This window comes from Leptopilina boulardi, unplaced genomic scaffold (assembly GCF_019393585.1).
Source record: "Leptopilina boulardi isolate dan_hultmark-lab unplaced genomic scaffold, ZJU_Lbou_2.1 LbouV2_10, whole genome shotgun sequence".
In the NCBI taxonomy this organism is placed as follows: domain Eukaryota; kingdom Metazoa; phylum Arthropoda; class Insecta; order Hymenoptera; family Figitidae; genus Leptopilina; species Leptopilina boulardi.
The window spans coordinates 510,380-534,337 of NW_026137641.1; the positions used below are offsets into that span (position 1 = coordinate 510,380).

At 26.3% G+C, this 23,958-nt stretch overlaps 2 protein-coding genes across 2 annotated transcripts; one reads left to right on the forward strand and one right to left on the reverse strand.

The window, feature by feature from the left end:
• Positions 1 to 694: 694 nt before the first annotated feature.
• On the reverse strand, positions 695 to 5,606 carry LOC127291530 (uncharacterized). Its single transcript, XM_051320718.1, has 4 exons — positions 5,442 to 5,606; positions 4,787 to 5,116; positions 1,380 to 3,620; positions 695 to 951 (listed from the first exon to the last, which is right to left on the reverse strand). The coding sequence occupies exons 1-3, from the start codon at positions 5,604 to 5,606 to the stop codon at positions 1,422 to 1,424; spliced, it is 2,694 nt and encodes an 897-aa protein (XP_051176675.1). The 3' UTR covers positions 695 to 951; positions 1,380 to 1,421.
• A 201-nt stretch (positions 5,607 to 5,807) lies between these two features.
• LOC127291541 (uncharacterized) lies at positions 5,808 to 9,172 on the forward strand. Its single transcript, XM_051320726.1, has 10 exons — positions 5,808 to 6,126; positions 6,279 to 6,412; positions 6,762 to 6,863; positions 7,120 to 7,369; positions 7,507 to 7,628; positions 7,749 to 7,874; positions 7,953 to 8,063; positions 8,203 to 8,427; positions 8,517 to 8,748; positions 9,051 to 9,172. Exons 1-10 carry the CDS (start codon positions 5,844 to 5,846, stop codon positions 9,170 to 9,172), a joined length of 1,707 nt encoding a protein of 568 aa, XP_051176683.1. The 5' UTR covers positions 5,808 to 5,843.
• The last annotated feature ends 14,786 nt before the right edge of the window (positions 9,173 to 23,958 follow it).

Here is a 23,958-nt window from a genome sequence, read left to right on the forward strand (position 1 = left end):
ATAGGTTACTACCTAAAAATTGATAAAACAACAATAAAAAATAAAAAATAATAATAAAAAATTGAAAAAATCAAAAAATTCTTAAATAATTGCAAAATAACCCTTTTTCGGGTTAAAACTGAAAAAAGATGTTACATAAAAATAGTTTGTAAGATTTTCTAAAAGCATACCCTTATGAAAAATTCTTATAGGAAACTAATGTTAAAGCTGAAATTTTTTAATCATAATTTTTTTGTATAATATTTTCGCGATTATAAGTAATTTATTTTAAAAAATTCATTAAAAAATTTTTTGTTTATCAAATCATTATAACAATGTAATTGTTGAAGTCTATAATAAAACTATCATAATATAATTATAAGATTATTATTATAGTTATATAATTATAGAAAATAAAATTTTTGATTTGTAAAATTATAATATTAATATTATGTTCAAGAATTTCGTCAAATTAGTTTGGATATTCATTTCATTATATTTTCATTTAGGACTATAAAAGTAATTTCAAATATAATAATATATTTTTTGATTATTAATTTTTATTATTATAAGATTATAATTAAAAATTTTTCGGTAAAATCTGGATGTCGTAATTATATCGAAATAGATAGAATAAATAATTGATGGTTTTTAACATGTGATGATAATTTTATTAGAATATTATATACAGATTTACATTTCTCATATAAAAAATAATGTAAATTTAATTTAATGATAATTGTAATTATTGTTGTAATAACATTATTATAGCACACTATAATGCAATTTTTATTTAGAAATATTGATTTTCTAATATTTCTTCGTTTTTCTTTTGTATTTTTATGCTTAGTTTCGTGACTATCTCGTTTATTATTTTAATTTGGTCCTTTCTATAATGGAATTAGTGTTCCGTTTTAAAAATCGAAAATACACGAAGTATTTCAGTATAGATCAAAAGCCTGTATGCAGCGTCTGAAATATGAAATACATTTTGTTTAAATAAACGTTTCTTTAAATAATACATTAAGCGACACAGTTCAACATCTTATGTAATCGCCATTTCAGTAATATTTTATAAAAATATAAATGAATAAATGTTGCTTAATGGCTCGCATGTAAAAATATTCGGGAAATTCTCAGGAATTTTTTCTGGGATTGGATTTTCAGGAAATTATCAGTGGAATTCCTGACGGTATTCTTGGGGTTTCTAGACATTCCATAGGAAATCCACTTCCAGGAATCAAGGCCCGAGGAATTCCCGAAAAGTTTCCAGAAATATTTTCACATGGTTACAATATTTTTAACTTAAAAAAATCATTTTTGCAATTCTGAAGAAAGATGTTGTGTATAATAAAAATAATTTCGTATGTAACTTGTCTTTTAATATTACAAATGTTTACCTTTCTTACTGTATTTTAACTATATGAGTCTCGTACATGTTCTTAATCAGTTTCCAATGAATTTGCTAATGGTATCACGCAGCATTGATTGTCATGTGGAATGTACACACATTTGGTTTCAATCATTGTTGGCCAACAAGGAATAATATTTTTAGTTTCTTTAACAATAAAGGAGAACTCAAACGATGCAAAGTTTTCGTAATTGCAAAGTGCTTCTTTTTGTACTTGCAATTCTTTTCCAATTACCACTTGCTTCGATTCACCTCTTGCAGTTTTAATGCACAGAAAATTGGTGATTGATATAAAAACCCCGTCTGATGTTTTAACTACACAATTCTTTCTTTTTGTTAATCTTAGGTATTTCTCGGTGTGAATTAGGATGTGTTTTATAATAAAACGGTCAAACGATAGAGCACAACTTTGAATCTCCTCTTCAATAAAATGAGTTATTACCAATTTCGTCAAGTCCGTTAATTGTACTTCTTGTGCGCATCCAAAAACTCTTAAATCTTCTCCGTATTCTATGCATCTTTTAACTTTAATCTCTTTCATTAAAGTTTGAAATAAATTTTTGCCCCGTGCGCTCGAGTCAGCCTTAGAAAAAACTGAAGAAGATAACTTTACATACTTTAATCTCGTGTACGACTTGATTATTTGTTCAGGAAGATATTGGGTTCCTTTAAATAATTTTTTTATAACCCCATTATAATGCTCGTAGGGAAAAGTGGACCAGGCCCACAGAGCACCAAAATTTTTGACGCTTTGGGGGATATGTAACAACAAATGTACATTGTATTTCATGTATTCCTTTCCATATAAGTCTTCAAACTTTAGAACAAACAATCGGATAGCTTCACTTGCTTTTGAAAATTCAACTTCGCTAATTTTCGTTTTTGAAAAAATGTTGATACTATAAACGAACAAGAACCAGTGCTGATAATATTTCTTTTTTTTTGTTGTTTTTAATTTTCGAAGACACACGAGGGAGAAGTACAAAATGAAATTCTTCCATTCTGAAGCTTTCCATCGGCAACGATTCTTGATTGATTGAGGACAACGGGTCAATTCAGTTGGAGGCTTTATGCTTAAAAGTAATTTATCTATTTCATCTAATTCTTTCCCTAGGTACCAGTTAGCTTCATGATGCTTGGAATCAAACCACAAATCTGTCACTAATTCTGCAACACCTTCAGCAACAACATGCAAATACTCTGGAGGGAATGACCAAATTATATGAAAAATAGGTATTTGCATTATAACAGAAGGTCCTTTCACACCATTGAGTTCTGTAATTTCGCTGCTTTCGACAACTGTTGATACGTCAGCTAAATGCTGCTTTAAGGTTCGTCCTTTATGTTTGTCTCCACAGTATACTCTCGCGTGCCCATTTCCAAACGGTATTTCTTCTCCAGGATGCAAACAATAACCACAACCAAATTCTCCATTGTACTGTTTTAAATGTTGAATTGCACATCGAGCAGGTGAATCAACAGGAGCACAAATTGTATGTACTTTTATTGTGATCGGTTTTTCGTCTAAAAATGTTTCCGAATCAAAACCAGTTTCGTGTAATTCGATCATCTCTTCACTGAAAGGGAGAAGGAATAAGTTCATTGGTGGTTTTTCAGAAGCAAACCAAATCCCGCAACAAAACATATTATCTTTCCTCATTCTGTATGGTAATTCATTGATTTGAACTAAAATCGCCCAGATTGATGGTTTTGATGAGACAAAAGTTTTAATTCCATCAGTATTCCACTGGATTGTGAGGTCGATATCTCCAATAATTTTTTTTTCTCTTAATAAACGATAGAATTTACCATTTATGATATCTGATTCGTCATCACTACTTTTTCGCAGGAACTTGTAATATTTGCTTTTTACGAATTGTTTTAATTGTTCTTTAAGCGGTACGTATAAAAAATATTTTCCATTTTTGTGAAGGATAGATTTTACGTAGCGTGTAGTACAGTTTTTGCAAGTTGATTCTTCCGAGTCCTCAAAATTTAAAATTGTTGAACAGCTATTGCAGTAATAATAAGTAATTGCATTTGGATTGGGGAAAGATTTTAAGAAGTTGTATTTTGATCCGTGGATGTCAAACGGTAAGTGACAATTAATGATTTGAAGAGTACTGTCTAATGCAGAATCTGAAAACCCATGACGTAGAGTTTGCGCTAATATTAAAACTTCGCTTTCTTTTTTAGTCAACATAGATCCTTCGTAAATTGGAATTCGAGTCTGTAAACGATTAAAATAAAAAATATATTTTAAGCCAATTCGAATGCATATCAAAACAAAAATAGAAGCATCAGAAACAATGAAAAGACCCCTGTGAAAATATTTCAGGGAAAATTCTCAGGAATTTATAGGGGGTTAATCCATGATTGAATTCCATAAATGGAAGTTTTCTTTGTAAAATTTCTGAGAGTTCCTGCAAATTCCCAAGGGAATTTCTAGGAATTTTAATTCCAGGAATCATCAACCTCCGAGAATTTTGCAGGAATATATTTTTATATAGGGAAGCATTATATTATCTACGTGAAAAAATTCTTGGGAGTAGAATCCTAATTAGTAATTCCATGTGGAATGGCAAAGAGTTTTTGCAGAGAAAATTTATTTATTGAATTCTTTACAAAAAATCAAATTCCTAGTAATTCCCTGAAATATTTTCGCGTAAATACTGCATATTTAAAGTATTATATTGCAAGAAAAAATGGAAATAAATTTAATGTTATTCAAAGTTTTAATTTTTATCTGACAATATTTTTCTGAATAATTAAAATTATTATGTTCTATAAAAAATAAAAAAATATTTTTAATGTCTAATATTTTATTTAAATAATATGATATGTAAATAAAAAATATTATTTATAAACGAAAAATATCTTCAGGAATTTCTGGATTGATAATTAAAATAAATTAAATTTAAATTTAAATTTAAATTAAGAAAACTAAAATCAAATTCTAACTCATTGAATTTTTAACCTTTCTCATTATTTCTATTATTTTTCTTAGGCAATTTTTAAACACACTTTTATGATTATAAAAATTTGTACGGTTTTTAAAAAATTATTTTTTTCAAAAAATAAAATTTCTAAAATGGTCTAAATAAATTATTTTTTATTTTAATAATATATAAAAAAAGTCAGATACTAAATTAATGCTACGAAAAATTAAGTCTTGTCAACAATGTGTATATCAAAAAGGTTAAAAATTACATTTCCGTTCACTTAACTTGAAATTAGGATTTGAAAATTTTTGTGCATTTGCCTTTGCAAAATAAAAAATTATTAAGCATCATATATTTTATTAGTACAATTAGATTTTAAACGAGTTGTGCTGAAACCATTTTAGAAATTATAAATAAAAACTGAAAAATTTATAAATAAACAGTTATCAATAACCTCAATTTCTTGAATGTAATCAGTTAGTTTAACTTCAAACAGTTCAGGAACATCGTAGAATAAATCATCTTCGGAGTCATTTTCATCAGGAAGATTATCATTATCATTTGGATCGATATCATTTGGATTTATTTCAAAATAATTGGTAGTAACATTATATAATAAATCCGCTGAGTTTCTATCAGCTGAAATTGCTCCTTTAAGTGACGCAGCTTTTATTTCCATGCAATTAGTTTCAGATGACTGAATTTCAACATTATTTTTTATTGACAATGAATGAACTTTTGGTGAATCTTTTAAATTACGAGAATACGTATCAACGTCGATAACCTATACAAAAGTAATAGCGAATTAAATAATTAATGAATATAAAAATATGCACATATTTAAAATAATAAAAAATAAAATATTTCTTTTATCACACATTGAGGTTAAATAAAAATATAAAAAGGTAAAAAATATGTTAATGATTTTTAAAATATACTGATTATTACTGAAATTAAAAAATGTAATTTTTAAAAAAAATAAAATGTTTATATAAATTTAAAAACTTTCAAAAAAATATATTTAATTTTTATATGCACTTCGCTAAACGAGTGTATATCCTAGTAAATTAATATTTATTTGATTCATTAATTATTTTGCATTGGAGAACCTCAAAATTATCATCTTCATCATCAGAGGAACCATTCATTTTAAAAGATTCATTATCAATGCGCGCTTTTTTCTTTCTTTGTCGATATCGATGTGTAGATTCTGGAATTTCTTGAATATCACCTTGTAGTAGGTATTTCTTGTAAGGGCCTCTTTTTCCAACCATATTTACGCAAATTTAAATTTCTAAGAAAATTATAAATTTTTTTTGAAACTTTAAATGTTAGTAGAAAATTACTTCATTTTTTTAATTGCTTAGCAACAGCTTAACAAAAGAAAAAACAAAAAAACTGTCAAAAATATTTCATCACAGATGCATTGCGGAGACATATTATCGATCAAATAGTTTGAACGAATATTTTAAGAAGTGATTATTTAATATTATCAGTCTTCACAATTGAAAATGGCTACGGAAAGAGTAAAAGGGATTACTGATCTCAGTGAAATAAAAGATGAAGCATGTGCGTTATTTAAATTAGTGAATGAAAATTCAATGCTGAAAGTGGGATTTCAAGCATTCATTAAAGACGACGAAAAAGAAAATTTAGAAGAAATAATTAAGAACAGAAAAGTTGTATCACTAAAATGGCCTTTATGCGAGATGGGACCAGCAAGTAAAATGAAACTTCGTTTGCAAAAAGACGTAACGTGGGAAAACAAAGTTGCCGTGATAATTTCTGTTGGAAGTAAGTAAATTGCGTTTTTTGTTTTCTTTTTTTTCTCTTTTTTTAATACGCATAAGTCACGAAATTGTTTTATTTAATAAATTATTTTTCTTAGTTTATTAAATTTTTAAAATAATTTTTAATTACTGAAAATTTTTCAAATTATATATTAGGCTTTAAAGATATGGCAGAGAAGAGAAGGAATCTAATTGATTTGAGTGTCTTAGATCCAACAAAAAGTCAGCGCCAATTTCGCCATCGTAAACAACCTGTCGACAATAAAACTGGAAAACGAAAGAGCGAAAAGGTTTATTTTTATTAATAATATTAGAAATTGCAATATGAAGTTCAAAGCTTTTTTATTATACATTATAATATAAAAATAATACAAGCATTAATTATGAAAAAAATATTTAAAATAATTTACAATTCATATTAATTAATATTTAGAAAATTGTTAATAAGATGTTGTAATTGCTGTGATTCAAGGAAAATTATTTTAAAAAGTAAATTAAATTTCAGAAAATTGTTAAAATTTTATTAAAAATGTTTTTGTAAATTTAAAAAATTACTTAATTAATTAAAACAAAAAAATATTTTTGGTAACTACTAACTTAGTGACTAAATAAATTAATCAATACTAATATTTATTTTAGTTAAACACAACTAAAGTTATTAAAAAGAAAAAAATTGATAAGGTTCAGGCATCAAATGTTTTGGCGAAAGTAGAGAACCATCAAGCAGAATCGAGTGTGAATGTAAGCATTTCTTAAGTGCAATGAGTATTGTTTCAAAATATCTAGAAACTTAAATTCATTGTTATAAATTTTTGCACTTTTTTGAAAAAGTACCACATTTCATTTTACATTAAAAATTAAATTATATTTTAATTATATTTTTCAAAAAATCAGTATGACTTCAAGGAATTATAAATCTATTTTCTTTACCTATATGTTATTATAGTAATAAAAGTACGATACAGAAATTTTTATTTCAAAATTTTTTTTTAATTAGAGACATTTAGAAGAATCAGAAGATTATAGTTCAGATGATGACAGTCGTGAAATGTTAATATCTGAAACATCAGTTCTAAAACAGGAAATTTTTCGTCTTAAAGTAGAAAATGATAATTTGAAGAAAGCGAATGCTCTTTCAATAAACAAAGAAAAAGATCTTCTAAAACAAATGTCGTTTTTTAAAGAGGAATTACCGCGTCTGAAAAAAGAAGTATCATATTTGCAAAAAATTGTCGATATGAGTAATTGTAAGTTTTTTGTAAAGAAATATATAAACATTAAAATATTAAATTTGGTAATTATATTTATTTTTCATTTTAATTCAATACAATAAGATAATTTAATACACATAAATCCATAAATTAAAATATTTTAACTGTTTTAGCTTTGGATAAATGTTTGAAATTGCTTTCAAATTCAGATAAGAATTTAAACATAAATCACACGGTTTACCAAAAGGAAAAAGAATCAAAGAAAAATGAGGCTTCAAATCAATCAAAAATTAGGGTTTGCTTATAATTTTCAATTTTATATTCTTTCAAATGAAATAGAACAAAATTTGTAGAAGTAAATAATGTTTATTTTACTAAAGCAAATTTTTTAAAAAATTAATAAATTTATTTGAAGCTATCAAAACCAGATGATTTTTCTCTAAGTGATACGGACACCGATGTTGAAGGAGCTTTTTCAGATTGTGAAAAGTCCGAAAGAGAAACCGAAAAATTGGTTAAAAATCTGGAAAAAACTTCAGAGGTACTTTTTATATATTTAAAATGGATTTTAATTTTCAATTAATTTATTAATTGATTTCAATGAAAATATTTTATATAGACTGAAGATTTAATGGATTTAAAATCAGGTGAAATCAGATTAAGTGAAATACAAGAAAATCCACTTAAATCATTTCCATCAACAGTCGAAACATCGGAACAAGTTTCTCGGGTAGGTATTTTTTTATTTTAATGTATTTTATTATATTTTCTAATTCATTCAGTATTTATGAATTTATATTGATATTTTGTAATTTAAAAATAAAGTCTACAATTTGTAGTATAAATTTTAATATAAATTGGACTTTCAGATTTTAAACGATTTTTCAACTAATGAATTTGAAGACTTAGAAGCACCGAAATCTAATTTTGCAATCGAAAGTGTCAAAGAAATTATTCAGGAAACTTCTGGTACGAATGAAAACGAAGAAATTATTCAAATCGTAGAAACATCAACAAGCAAACAAAATGTGCCGAAAGCAACGGCGCCTCCAATTATTGCAGTGACTGAATCTTCATCGTCCAATGTGAAACCAGTAAATGGCATAATTTTTAAATTATCATATACATATTTTTATGTACATATATATATATATATAAAATAAATTTACTTGTTTGATTTTAGGAAAAAAGCCGTTTTATCAAAATTGGCAACAAACTATGTAGCCTTGATGCGGTCGAAAGCTGTAGCACACAAAATGTTTCGAAATATGTAGGCGATTTGAGTTCTATCGTTTTTGACAAAGAAGAACTAAAAACAAGTTCAATAACTGGAAAAAAAAGCAATGCTTATAAGAAAAATAATGAGCAAGAATCAACAAAACAATTAGATCCAGTTAGAGTGGAATCAATGAAAAGTAAGATTAATGTAAAAATGTCATTTGTAAATCAAATTGATTAAATCTGATCTTAAAACTAATTACATTTTATGTAATCAAAGTGTCTAAAATTGTACAAGTTTTAAATTGTTGAAAAAGAATTTTTAAATATTTTATATATAAAATATAATGTTATAATGACATAATAATAATTATAATTATTAAAAAAATATATAAAATATTTTGTTTTATATTTTATATGATATATGAACTAATAAATAAATTTTTATATATTTTTTAGATTAAATTTTTTAATTAATTAAAATCATTATTTATTTCAGAAATGACAATTGCTAAATTTGGGGACAGCGACGATACGAACAAGCTTTTCAAGATGGCTCTAAGAGCGAAATGCAACAATGCGAAAGCGAAAAAAAGGGTGGCTGCAACTAACCCTGAATGACAATTTAAATTTATTTCGTTGTTTATAAATGATAATAATTACAGTATTATTTATGTTTCGCTTTATCATATGCACTTAAATACGTTAATGATTCTAATTTACATTTCGTTTAAATGAGAATTGTAAATTTATAACAAATAAAATTTAATTCTGAAAATCTAAAACTTTTAACCTATTTTTGTCTACATATAAAAAGTATATAAATAGTTAATCAAAAAATTCTTTTATATACTTATTTGTCTTATGATTCAATAAAAAAGTTAATTAAATATAAAATTATATTTACATATATAACTTACTAATAATTAAGACACATAATGAATCACTTGAGATTATTATTTAAAAATTTAATTAATGTCCATGACTCATTTTGTAGAAAAAGTATTTTACAATAATTTCATTGCAATAATTAAATTTATGAATATATTTGAAATTAAAATTAAATAATTAAACGAAAGAATAATGTTTATACCATTTTAAAAATTAATTTACTTCGTAAATTAATTTAAACGAAGTATTTAAATATATTTATATAAATGTTATAATTTTTGCAGTCAAAAATTTTATTTTCTATAATTACAATCTTGTAATTATTTTTTTATAATTATAGTTTTACGATACTTTTATTATACAGAGTATTCAACAATTATATTGTTATAATGATTTCAGAAAAGAAATTTTTAAAATAAATTACTTATAATCGCGAAAATATTATACAAAAACATTATAATTAAAAAATTTCAGCTTTAACATTAGTTTCCTATAAGAATTTTTCATAAGGGTTATCAAATAAACTAGGAGCGAATTGTATATTGTTTGTTATCACATTTGTTGGCTACGAACTTCTTAGTTTCTTTTAGAAAAAAATTTTAGTAATTTATAATTTTAATTACATTTTTAACGAGATATTTTTTTTAAATAATGAAAAAAATTTGCATAATAAATAAATAGAATAAAACAAAAAAATAATTTTTATTTAGTTATCACGATTTTCATACAAAGTCCTGTTTCCCCTTTTTTCTTTTCGAAAATGTAGCAAATAGGAATTAATTTGGATCATTTATATTTCTCAACCACAATTTTTTAACAAAAACTTCCAGTTAATGTTAGTAATAGAAAAAAAATTTGCATATCTTCTATTTCTTTATCACAATTTTTTTCTTAAGAATCTCAGATATAAAAGAAAAATATTTTAGGAATTCGATTTGTCAATTACAATTTTTCACTGAAAATAGAACTGAGAAGTTTAAGGATTCTTATTAAAAATTAAGGAAAAAAATTATCCCAATTTTAATTTTTCAATCGTATTTGTTAATTTAAAAAAATTATTTTTTTGAAAAATGTTTGTGAAGGTAATTTCTGTTTTTAAAAAAACAATTGTTAACGAAATTATAATTTTTTTTGAAATTGGTAAAAAATAATTGCATAATTCCTATTTCACAATTACAATTTTTATACAAAATCCTGATTTTATTTTCGTAAAAGAAGGAAACGAAATAATAAATTTTGAACATTCATATTTCTCAATCACAATTTTTTAACAAATCTTCAACAGTTTTTTTTAATAATAAATAAAAAATTTGCATAATTTCTATTCCTTCACTATAATTTTTCATCAAAATCTCAGATATTATTAGAAATGAAGGACATTTTTTTTATAAATTCAACAACAATTTCCTATTGAAAATGAAACTGAGAAATTTAAAAGATTTTCATGAAATGAATGGAAAAAAGTTTCATAATTTTAATTTGTCAAATATTATTTTTTTGTTACAAAATTAGTTTCTTTTTTGTTCAAAAATATTTGTGTTATTTCTGATTTTTTATTACAATTCTTAACAAAATTATAATTATTTTTAAAAATTACTTGAAAAATTTACCTAATTTCTATATTTCATAATTTCTTTTTCTTTTTGAAAAAGAAGAAAAATATACAAACGACCCCGCACAAAATGCATTGAAATTGGCTTACCGTTAATTTGGCTCATCTTTTCAGAATTAGTAGTTCTAAGTGTCCTAATTGAAGACAAAATTCAGCCAAACTCTAAATGCTAATTGTTTGGCTAAAATCAGGGAGTGAAAGTACCCCGTATTTAAGGCAAAAAATCAACATTTCTATACTTTTTGGCTAAAGGAACAATTTTTTTGTTAATTCTAATACCAAATAACACCAATGAAAAGCAAAACATCAACCCTTAAAAACTACTCAATTAAAAACAATAAAAAATCTGCCCTCCCTTCGGTCGGACAAATTCTCATGCGCGCATATTTTTTTCTTTACGATTTTGAAGAAAATTCTGATTTCTTAGAAATAATCAAATAAATAAACACGATTAGCATAATTTCTATTTTATAATTTCTAATCTATTTAAACAATTAATAATTTTTAAAAATCCATTGGAAATTTTTCATTTTTTTGCATTAAAACACTTAAGTTTTGTTAAATAATGTTTTTTGGCAAATCGAAATTACGCATATTTTTTTTCATTACTTCTGAACAAAATTAGAGAATTATTAAATAATTATGATTAAGAAAGAGAGAGTATAAGCATTTTACAAAATTTTTGTAAATTAGATTTGGGTAAGAATTCCTGAAGTGGCCCCCAAATATTTTTTGTGTAATAGAAAAAAGTGATACTCATATATTTTAGTAGTCCATGATGTCACTAAAAAACCCCTGAAACGATTTTTCAAAATTCGAATTTTTTTATAAGTTATAAACAATTAAACTTTTTTGCAACGTTTTGGAAAAAATTCTGTATCTTGAAATTGGCCGAACCGATTTTAATAAAAATTGGTTTGGAGAAAGATTAAGATACGTACTTTTGATAAATAAATAAATTATGAATAAAAAGTATAATTTGTTTAAACAAATTATATTGTTAATTTTTAACTTTATAAATTAACAATGTTCTCAGTCGATTTTTCCAATTTTTTTATAGCATCATAAAAAGGGGCTTTTCACGATTCCATGACAAAAATAAAAAAGTGGGATTCTCAAAAACTTTAGAAGATACAGAATTTTTAGTCTTAACGCGCGCGAGTTTTCTGAGCAGCTCACGCATACGGCGCGGCATCTCCCGCGCGCCCCGCGCCAACCAAGACTCCATGAGAGTTCCCGATTATAATATTTTATTAACTCAATTAAACTAAACAGTTGTTTATATGTATTTTATTATTCATATCATTTTTGTTTATATTTAATAATTTTTATTATTTATAAAATTTCTGTTTATAATAAGTTTCTGATTATTTAATTTTAATGATAAATTTTCAACGATTTTTAATTGCTTTGTTTATGTATCAATGAATAATAAAATATATTATTGCGAATCCGTGTTTTATTTTTCTAGACCGCATTGTTTAACGTTTGCTGTCAAAATTTTAACAAATTTCACGTTTATGCGCACTGAATGAAAATTTGCGCGTTTTCACGTGAAAACAAAAGAATCGCGACAATCGTCTGGTCATTCACCTAACATGATAATTTCGTTTTTAGATCATAGTATTTTCTTTACGTATACATAAATGTAAGTCCGTGTTTGTTGTTTCGATTAGTATTTTTCACGTTGTATATTAAAAATTTTACTTTTTCGCGTATGTGCTATAAAAACAAATCTTAAAATATGCCAAAAGCAAATACTTGCTGCAAACCGTTGAAAAAAAACGAACATAAAGCAGTTTATAAAAATCTTGTGAAAGTGCCTAATTCGTGGAATTATAGATTTAAAAATTTAATAGGACAGTTCATTTGTTTTTCGTGCAAAGCAGCCATCAACAAATTAAAGAAAACGAAAACGTTTTATAAGCCAAAAATTATTAATTATTAAAAAAATGATATGCATAATAAAATACATATAAACAACTGTTCAGTTTAATTGAGTTAATAAAATATTATAATCCGGAACTCTCATGGAGTCTTGGTTGGCGCGGGGCGCGCGGGAGATGCCGCGCCGTATGCGTGAGCTGCTCAGAAAACTCGCGCGCGTTAAGACTAAAAATTCTGTATCTTCTAAAGTTTTTGAGAATCCCACTTTTTTATTTTTGTCATGGAATCGTGAAAAGCCCCTTTTTATGATTCTATAAAAAAAATTGGAAAAATCGACTGAGAACATTGTTAATTTATAAAGTTAAAAATTAACAATATAATTTGTTTAAACAAATTATACTTTTTATTCATAATTTATTTATTTATCAAAAGTACGTATCTTAATCTTTCTCCAAACCAATTTTTATTAAAATCGGTTCGGCCAATTTCAAGATACAGAATTTTTTCCAAAACGTTGCAAAAAAGTTTAATTGTTTATAACTTATGAAAAAATTCGAATTTTGAAAAATCGTTTCAGGGGTTTTTTAGTGACATCATGGACTACTAAAATATATGAGTATCACTTTTTTCTATTACACAAAAAATATTAGGGGGCCACTTCAGGAATTCTTACCCATTTGTCAGTCACATTTATTTTTAAAGTTTCAAATACCTTTTGAGAAGAAAAGGAAAAATATTTATTTATATATTTTTTAATCTCGACTAATCACATATTTTTTTTAACAAAATCTCAAGAATTTTTTTTAAATTAGGGGCTATTCAAGTATCACGTAAGCCTTTAACGGGGAGGGGGGTCTAGCTATTGCTTACGGTAAATATAAAAAATGGCGCTAATGTATGTAAAAAATCTTACTCTGGGGGAGGGGGGGGTGGGTCAAAAACCCTTACAAATGTGCTTACGTAATACTTGAATGGCCCCTTACAAAATTTGCAGAATTTTATATTTTTTAATCGTGGTTGTAAACAAAATTCTTATTTTTGCAGAAACAAATGAAAAATTGGCATAATTTTTATTTTATAATCACAATTTTTGTAAAAAATAATTTCCTACTTTTAAAAAAAGGTTGAAGGCATCGCTACCAATTCTTTGAAAATTTTTTAGTACTTTTGTGTACCCACGTAAAAATTTTTAGAAATGATATTATTTAAATCACTATAAATATTTTTTTAAGTTTCTATTAATTTCTTTCTATTCAAAATTTATTATTGAATCATTCTTTATTATAATTTAATTATTTTTTCTCGTTTTCTATGGTTGTCAAAATGAAAAATTACACGCGCGCGTTATTTTGGTCTCTCATGCTACTTTTATTTCTTAATTAATTCAAAAAAATGTTAATTAATATAAAAAATTTATTAAATGTTTTTAATTTCATTTGTTTCTCTATTTTTTGCATTGACGTTTTAAGCTTTGAAATAAGCAAAAAAAAATTTTATTGTTTCTAGCGGAATCCTCTTATTTTGATTCATGTTTTTATTTCTAAAAAAAAAATTATTAGAACCTGAAACTACACGCGCGCTTTGTTTTAGCTAGTCTTCTCTATATTTGATTAAAATATACTAAATTTCACATAAGTTTTTTGAAAGTTTATTTTTTTATGTCACAATTTCTGAGATTGAAACAACATTATTTCAATTTTTTTGGTGTAAAGTTGGAGTCCGATTTTTAACAGTGTTAACAGCAATTAATTTAGAGAAAAAGTAACAAAAATTTAGAATATGTGTCATAAGACTATTTTCTTTGTATGAGTAATATTTTTTATTTATAAATTTCATATTTGATTTAAGGTACGCAATATGATTTTGAAGCTTTTCATACTGATGAAGATTCTGACACTGAGGAAGAGGAATTTAAGGAAACTAAACAAGATTTCGAACATCTTCACTCATTTTTAGATAAGCAGGATCTCATTAATGCTATCAATACACCGGTTAACAAGAACGTTGGTGAACTATTGATGATGTTGGTGCAATATGCTTTGGTGAATTCACTTTCTTTGACTGCAGTAGATAACCTTTTTAAGCTAATTAATTGCATATTTATTAAGCCGATAATCCCTGAAACGCGTTACCTGATCGATAAGTTATTTAATCCAAAACACTGCGTAACCTATTATGCATTATGTAAGGAATGCGGAAAAAATTTAGGTACATTTACTTGTCTAGACAATTTTAAAAAATGTGATACTTGTAATATTGCTATTAATGTAAAGGATTCTATGTATAACAATTTCTTCGTCACCTTGGACCCGTCAAATGAAATTAGAGATCTCTTGGAAGCAAATTGTGATTATTATGATAAATTAATTAATTCTAAAAAATCTAAAAATCGTACTATTAGTAACATATGTGATGGCAAATTATATCAACGTTTTGTGAAATCTTTAAACCCCAATGATAAAAATAGTTATGCTTCCTTCATCTTTAACACGGACGGTGCTCCACTTTTTGAAAGTTCCACCTATAGTATATGGCCAATTTACGTTATGATAAATGAATTGCCAATGGAGGTAAAAACAAAAAATTTAATTCTTGTTGGTCTGTGGTTTAACAAAAAAAAACCAAATATGAATGTTTTTCTGAAACCTTTTGTTGAGAGAATTAATATTTTAGGAGATGAAGGTGTTAAGTGTACGATAAAAAACGAAAGACGTACAATTAAAATATTTTGCTTGGTGTGCTGTGTTGATTCAGTGGCCAGAGCGCCAATGTTATGCATGGTACTTTTCAATGGGAAATATGGATGTCCATGGTGTAAGCATCCTACCGAATGGGTAATAAATGAAAAAAAACCAAACTCCGGCTGCACAAAATATCCATGGATTAATATTCAACAATTATTGAGGACCCAAGAAGAAAGCATTCAGCATATGAAAAAGGGTTCAAATGAGAAACCATGCTATGGTTTTAAAGAACCATCTGTTTTAATAAATTTGAAAAAATTTAATATAATTGATGGGTTCGTTCCTGATAATATGCACTTGGTAAGTGGTGTGGTAAAGCAATTTGCAGCCATTTGGTTTGGAGATAAAAATAGAGCGTCGAGTCTTCTCACTAAGTCGGAAATAGGTGAAATCAATCAGATTCTGAATACCATTAAAGTTCCACATCAAATAGGAAGACTGACGAGGTCATTATCAGACAGGGCACAGTGGAAAGCTCGTGAATGGGAAAATTGGCTATTATATTATAGTGCACCAATTATGTCCAAATTTCTTGATGAAGAATTAACAGAACATTGGCTGAAGCTTGTTGCATCTATTCATATACTTCTACAATCAAAGATTTCTATTGTTGAACTTAATCGAGCTGAACAGTTACTTCACGAATTTGTGTTTGATGCAGAACGTTTATATTCCAAAGTTGCAATGACGTTTAATGTCCACTTACTCCTACACCTAGCAAGAAGTGTTTTGAATTGGGGACCATTGTATGAGCATTCTGCATTTGCTTTTGAAGCTGGCAATGCAACATTGTTAAGCAACATACATGCTGCTAAAGGTGTCCATAAACAAATCTGCCGTCACATTACTCTAAAATCAAGCTATCGTGAATTACAAAAAAGAATTGAACCTTTTGCAAAAGATGAAATAAAAGATTTTTGCTCAAATATGAACAAACTATCAGTTCAAAAAACAGAAAAACACTCAACAACGCGCTATTTTGGGAAATCAGTAAGGGTTTCTCCATTTTTAAAAGAAAAACTGCACCTTTCCGACATGGCTCGCTCGTATAATAAAATTACGAAAGACGGTTGTCTGTACTTATCATCACTTAAGGTAAACAAAAGATCAGATAATTCCTGTGCAAGATTAAAATGCGGTTCATTTATAAAAATAGTTTCTTTTGTAATTGATCGAGAAAATAATATAGAGTGTACAATCTGCAACAATTTGGTAACTTATAATGCATTTGAAAATGCAAATGCATTATTGCAAAAAATCGCTTCCGTAGATAAAAACGTAAAAATTGTAAACACAAATGAAATAGAAACTATTTGTGTATGCCTAAAGGTGAATAACGATGAATACATCTGCCCAGTACCGAATTTATATTTCTATTAATGAAATTGAGCTGCCGGATCAAAGAAGGGCACATAAATTTGTCTCACTGGAAAACGTTGGCCCCTGGCCACTTGAAATTCAACTTTTGATTTTTAATATTTTTTATACATATCTTTATAGGAAATTTGATTGCGCATCTTTTTTTCTTATGAAATGTTCTTCCATCTATTACCGTTTTCGAAATATTCAAGAAAAACCGTTTTTTTGAAAACGTCAAATTTAATTAAATTTTTAACTTCAACTCATGATATTTCAGTCAATTTTTCATATTTTTCAGTGAAACAAAAACGAATATACGCGTTATTATATTCTACGAGTGACTAAGAAAGAAAAAAGCTGTTTTGATTATAAATAAAAAAGTTATTAATTTTTTATTGAGGCATTGCAAAATTCATGAACTGTAATTTTCACCATGCGGGGAAGTCGGGCAAATTTTGAGTGACAAGAAACTTCCAGTAAGAAAGTTGTTCATTAGGGTCTAAAAAAGTATTCTGGAAATTTACATTGCAAATAAATAATTAGTAACAAAATTGTGAACGTTTAAAGTTGCGCGAGCGGCTGAACTTTTGGCATGATTTTGCTACCATAAGTTCGACTGAGCGTCTCACTGTGTTTTATGAATTTTTAAAATGAAAAATCAGCTAATTATTTAGTTGGCTATTAAATAACAATTATTATTACTTAACAATGAAGAATTAGTGAATTATAATTTTTCATATTCAGATTATTTTTTTATTTATATTATTAACAATATAAAACACATATATAATTCGTTATATAACAGTTTATAAAATTTATTGAAGAACCTAATTTATAAAATGAATAAATTACAAATAATTTTCATTTTAATTTAAAATCGCATCATACTGCTGAGAATTATTTTTAATCACTTTTACCTTGTTACGCTTTGTTTTTCGTTGATTTTGTTCCCACATATCGGGATTTTTCTTTCTTTTTCTACCATGACAATTTAAATGATCAGTTATTTTAAGAGTAAATTTTAATAGAAAAATACTAAAACACTTTTAACGATAAGCATTCAGTAAAAAATTATTGAAAATAAGCTAACAGAATATAAAAGCACAACACGTGAAATGTTTGTTTTGGTTTTCTTAATCTTTATAGTCAAAACAAATGAATATTCAAATATTTTCATTAATGTTGAAACTTACAGTTTTATTATTTATATATATATATATATATATATATTTATATATACATGAATCATTATTGACACAAAGATTAATTTATAATTTAAAAAAAAGGGTTAAAAATTTTCTAGTAAGCGAAAAGTGTACAATAGTGATACGCTCAGTCGAACTTATTATGGTAGCAAACGCACGACAAAAGTTCAGCCGCTCGCGCAACTTTAAACGTTCACAATTTTGTTACTAATTATTTATTTGCAATGTAAATTTCCAGAAAACTTTTTTAGACCCTAATGAACAACTTTCTCACTGGAAGTTTTTTGTCACTCAAAATTTGCCCGACTTCCTCGCATGTTGAAAATTACAGTTCATGAATTTTGCAATGCCTCAATAAAAAATTAATAACTTTTTTATTTATAATCAAAACAGCTTTTTTCTTTCTTAGTCACTCGTAGAATATAATAACGCGTATATTCGTTTTTGTTTCACTGAAAAATATGCAAAATTGACTGAAGGGCATTTCCATGAAAAAGCGGACATTCCGTCCGTGCGTCACTTTGACTAAATAAGGCTGTATCTTATTTTCAAATTATTATAAAAGCAAAAAATTTTTTTCTATTTGTGCTTTACAAAGAATAAGAAAATATACAATTTTGTTTTTAATTTTAAAACATTATTTATAAAAGAAATATTTACTTTTAACGTCGTGACGCACGGACGAAAATTCAATTGTTCTCGTGGAAATGCCCTGAAATATCATGAGTTGAAGTTAAAAATTTAATTAAATTTGACGTTTTCAAAAAAACGGTTTTTCTTGAATATTTCGAAAACGGTAATAGATGGAAGAACATTTCATAAGAAAAAAAGATGCGCAATCAAATTTCCTATAAAGATATGTATAAAAAATATTAAAAATCAAAAGTTGAATTTCAAGTAGCCAGGGGCCAACGTTTTCCAGTGAGACAAATTTATGTGCCCTTCTTTAATCCGGCAGCTCAATTACTTTAAAAAGCTGTAAAAATCTTATGTAATTTTTTGCAATACAAAAATTGAAAATTTGTTTGACAAATCAAAGTGGGGAACACTACTCCAGAGGTAAAAAATTGACCTATTTTTGATTATTTGTTTTGTGAAAATAAAAAGAGAACAGGATTTCTTTTTGTGGGTGTATTGAATACATACTTAAGTGTAAAAAAAATGTTTTCTAAAATTTTATAACAAAATGGCGGCAAAAAATTCCATATTTTAAATCGACTATTCTTTCACGTCCAAAAAATTAAGTCCAGGAACAAAAAACAAAGTAATTTCATAATGTATGTACTATAAACTTTAGAATTACATATGGGTTTCTTTTTATTAATTTTTGTAAAAACGGCGCACTTTTTGAGAGAAATTTCTTTGTTTTCTCTTCTAAGACTTAAACTTTTCAAATGGCTAGTATGATCGTATAAAATAGTTGATTTAGAATGTTAAAATAAATTTTTTCCAATTTCAGTATGTATTCAATAAACACTTTAAAAAGAAATTATGTTACTTTCTTCATTTTTTCTGCCTTTAGAGTAGTGTTAACACTTAAGTGCGGTATATCTTACAGCTAGCAACTAAACGATGCGTCGATTCTAGTGAAATATTATGTAATTACGCTTAAATATGTTTGACAATAAATCAATGGTATTGTGTTTGATTAAAATAAATTTTATTTTATATGGGTAAGTGACACTTAACGTTTTGTATTATTTTTAAAGGTTCTTATGTAAGATAATTTTATTGAATTATTAAATAAGATTTTAAATAGAAATTTTGATGGTTTCTATATACGGTAATTTTTTCAAATTAATAGATAAGATTTTAACTAAGAATTTTCATAGGTTTTCATGTAGGGAAATTTTTTTAAATTAATAAGTAAGATTTTAGCTAAGAAATTTTATTGAATTAATAAGTAAGATATCATGTAGGAATTCTTGTGAGTTTATATGTCGGAAAGTTCTGTTGAATTATCAAATGAGATTTAAGCTAGGAATTTTCATAGGTTTTTATATTGGGTAATTTCTGAAAAATATTAGATAAGATTTTAAACAGGGATGTTTGTAGGTTTTTATATAGGCAAGATTATCCGAATTATCAGATAAAATTATAACATAGAAATTTTATAGGTTTTCATGTGGGAAAATTTTATTGAATTAATGAGTAAGATTTCATGTAGGAATTTTTGCGAGTTTATATGTAGGAATGTTTTGTTGAATTATCAAATGAGTTTTAAGCTAGGAATTTTCATAGGTTTTCATAGAGGGTAATTTTTGAAAAATATTAGATAAGATTTTAAATAGGAATGTTTATAGGTTTTTATATAGGAAAGATTTTCCGAATTATCTGGTAAGATTTGAACTTAGAATTTTTGTAGGTTTTTATCTAGGGAAATTTTATGGAATTAACAAGTAGGATTTTAACTAAGAAATTTTATAGGTTTTCATGTGGGGAAATTTTATTGAAATCATAAGTAAGATTTCATGTAGGAATTTTTGTGGATTTATATGTAGGAATGTTTTGTTGAATTATCAAATGAGTTTTAAGCTAGGAATTTTCATAAGTTTTCATATAGGGTAATTTTTGAAAAATATTAGATAAGATTTTAAATAGGAATGTTTATAGGTTTTTATATAGGAAAGATTTCCCGAAATATCAGGTAAGATTTGAACTAAGAAATTTTATGAGTTTTCATGTGGGGAAATTTTATTGAATGAATAATTAAGATTTCATGTAGGAATTTTTGTGAGTTTATATGTAGGAATGTTTTAATGAATTATCAAATGAGTTTTAAGCTAGGAATTTCTATATGTTTTCATATAGGGTAATTTTTGAAAAATATTAGATAAAATTTTAAATAGGAATGTTTATAGGTTTTTATATAGGAAAGATTTCCCGAATTATCAGGTAAGATTTGAACTAAGAAATTTTATGGGTTTTCATGTGGGGAAATCTTATTGAATGAATAAGTAAGATTTCATGTAGGAATTTTTGTGAGTTTATATGTAGGAATGTTTTGATGAATTATCAAATGAGTTTTAAGCTAGGAATTTTCATAGGTTTTCATAGAGGGTAATTTTTGAAAAATATTAGATAAGATTTTAAATAGGAATGTTTGTAAGCTTTTATATAGGAAATAGTTATCAATTCATTTTAAGAGATTTTATGTGGATTTCTATATATGATTTTATATGAGGAATTCTAAGCGCGGAAACGTTTAAGATTTCACATATTTTTTTTTGTAAGATTTAATGTAGAAAAATATGAAGGAAATTGACATGGGAAATTGACATAGGGAATTGACAAAAAAAAATTGTACGAAAAAAGCTAGAAAATCACATAGGAATCAATATGGATTTCTTTGCTGCAAATTCCTATATGAATTCCTATGAACAATCCTGTGCCAATTTCATATGTGGTTTTTGATGGGATCCTACATAGATTCCTATAAACAACCTAGGATTTTATATGTGCTTATAGATAAGAAAGCATGTAGGATCCTATGTAGGATCCTACATAGGTATTTTCAATAGGGAAGCGCCTGACAAATCTTTAATCCGATTTGCAACGGTTCTACTAAATACTTGGGTACACAAACTCACGTTCATTTTCTTGATCAGCTGAGGATAGACGTGCTTATCTGTTAGTTTCGGAAGGTGCCTTATGTTGTTACCTGCGAACATATCAATTTTATATGCTGTAATAATATGATCCCATGTTGCAAATTTATTTTTTTGATACTGTATATCTTTGTCAAGAAGATTATTTCTTAAACATTTGAAGAGGTGGGGAACGTCAAATAGAGGAACGACTTCCATATCCTGAAAAATAAAAGTACCATCTGAGGAGTGAAAAACTGAAACTATATAGTTTCTTATTAAAACAATTTAGGAAAATAAACATACTAGCTTGTACATATTCTGATCCCTTCACTTTAATAGTATCAGCAACTAAAGGTACATGCCTGCCTGCCCGCATCGTTTTTCCGGCTGCATGCAGCCGGAAAATTGGCGGAAGATTTAAATGTGAGTAATATTGTATTTTTATTTTTTAATGTCAATTATTGATAAAAATGAGTAAAAATAAGAGCAAAAGTACCGCAAAATTAATATTTTAAAATCAAATGATTAATGGTTAATTAATATAGTGAAAAAAATTAATTGTGTTTTAGTATATGTATAATAAGGTATTCTAACCTACAAAAGTGGTCGTCAGATGCAAGTTACCTTTTGCAGTGTTCGCCACGTGCTCAACAAGATTTTTTTCAAACAAATTGAAACAAATGTGTTTCTAGTGACTTGTGCTTATTGTTTTGTAGTAAGTATTTATTGATTTTATTCTAACCTACAAAAGTGTTGCTGAAAATGGTTTTGACAAAATAGTTATTGTAAGTAATAAAAATTTTAGTAAAAGCACTTTATAAAAAATAAAATTTCATGTCAATTCCCATTGTACATTTTTGTAATGTGGATCCAAAGATATTTTTGTTATTGTAAAGAATGAAGTGACCTGTCAATTTTTTTCATTAAGTAAATAAGAAAACCTATAATGTATCACAATTATTTTGCCACTTTCTCCTAGCTATATATTTTTCGAAATTGGCGAAATAATTTATTCCATTTATTTCTTAAGGAAACTTTAAATAAATTTGTAAATATTTTGTTATTCACTTGTATGAAAGCTGATAATATTTTAACATTTTGTGATTTTTTTCAGCTAAGGCATAGATCACAATTTTATATAACTTTCATAAATAATAAATTTATATGCAGTTCTTAAAAAAAGGTAAAGGAGAGATGGCAGACTTTCAGTATGAGGGAGTAAGTTCAACTGCAATCATATGAAGAAGTTAATACGAATTGTTTATTCATAACAATATCTCTGTAAATTTCAGATTTTGTCTACAGTATATTGCGGATTGTGTACGGCCGCTTTTCAAATTGACAACATTGGACAGCATGAATGCTTTTTAGGAGCCCAAGACATAGAACTCGAACTCCGGGGCAATGTTGTACATTTTGAAGGAAATTTGAACGTAAGATTTTGAAAATACCTATTTATTAATTCCTGCTTTAACATTTACTACATTGTTAATAATAAACATGATAAGATTCATAATAATAAGTAAATTCTTATTCTACATATAAATTTTTTTTTTTAATAATTTAATACTGTTTAATAATTTGTGTTTCTAATGTCATAGAATAATGAACCAAATCAACCAAGAAGTAGCGAATTGGGGCCTATTGTAATCGACTTGGATTCAAGTGGAGTTGCTACAACATCGGACAATAACCTCATCCAGCTGGCTGATTTAGTAAGAGAGAAACCTTCTTCATGGGATGCTAGGTTACCCTTAAGAGACAGAAGTCAACCAATAATGGCAGATGATTGGACAAAATTGCCAAGTACTTTAAAGGTAATTTTTTCAAAAGTAATAGAAAAAGATTAAATTTCTACAAATCCTGTAAAAATATAGTCCCGGCTGTTTATAAATTTAGAGAATATTAATACTTTATTAGGATTATCACAAAAATTTGATTTTGTTTTTCCAGACAGAATTTTATTTTTTCCCTGATCTTGATTTTCAGTTTAGTTAAAAAAATTAATAATTTTGATGTAAAAAGACGAATTAAAATGTTTAGAGTACTCACCTGCTTTAAAAAAATTTATGGTTTTCAAGGTTCAAGATAAATTTTTTAAAGAATTAATATTTCCATT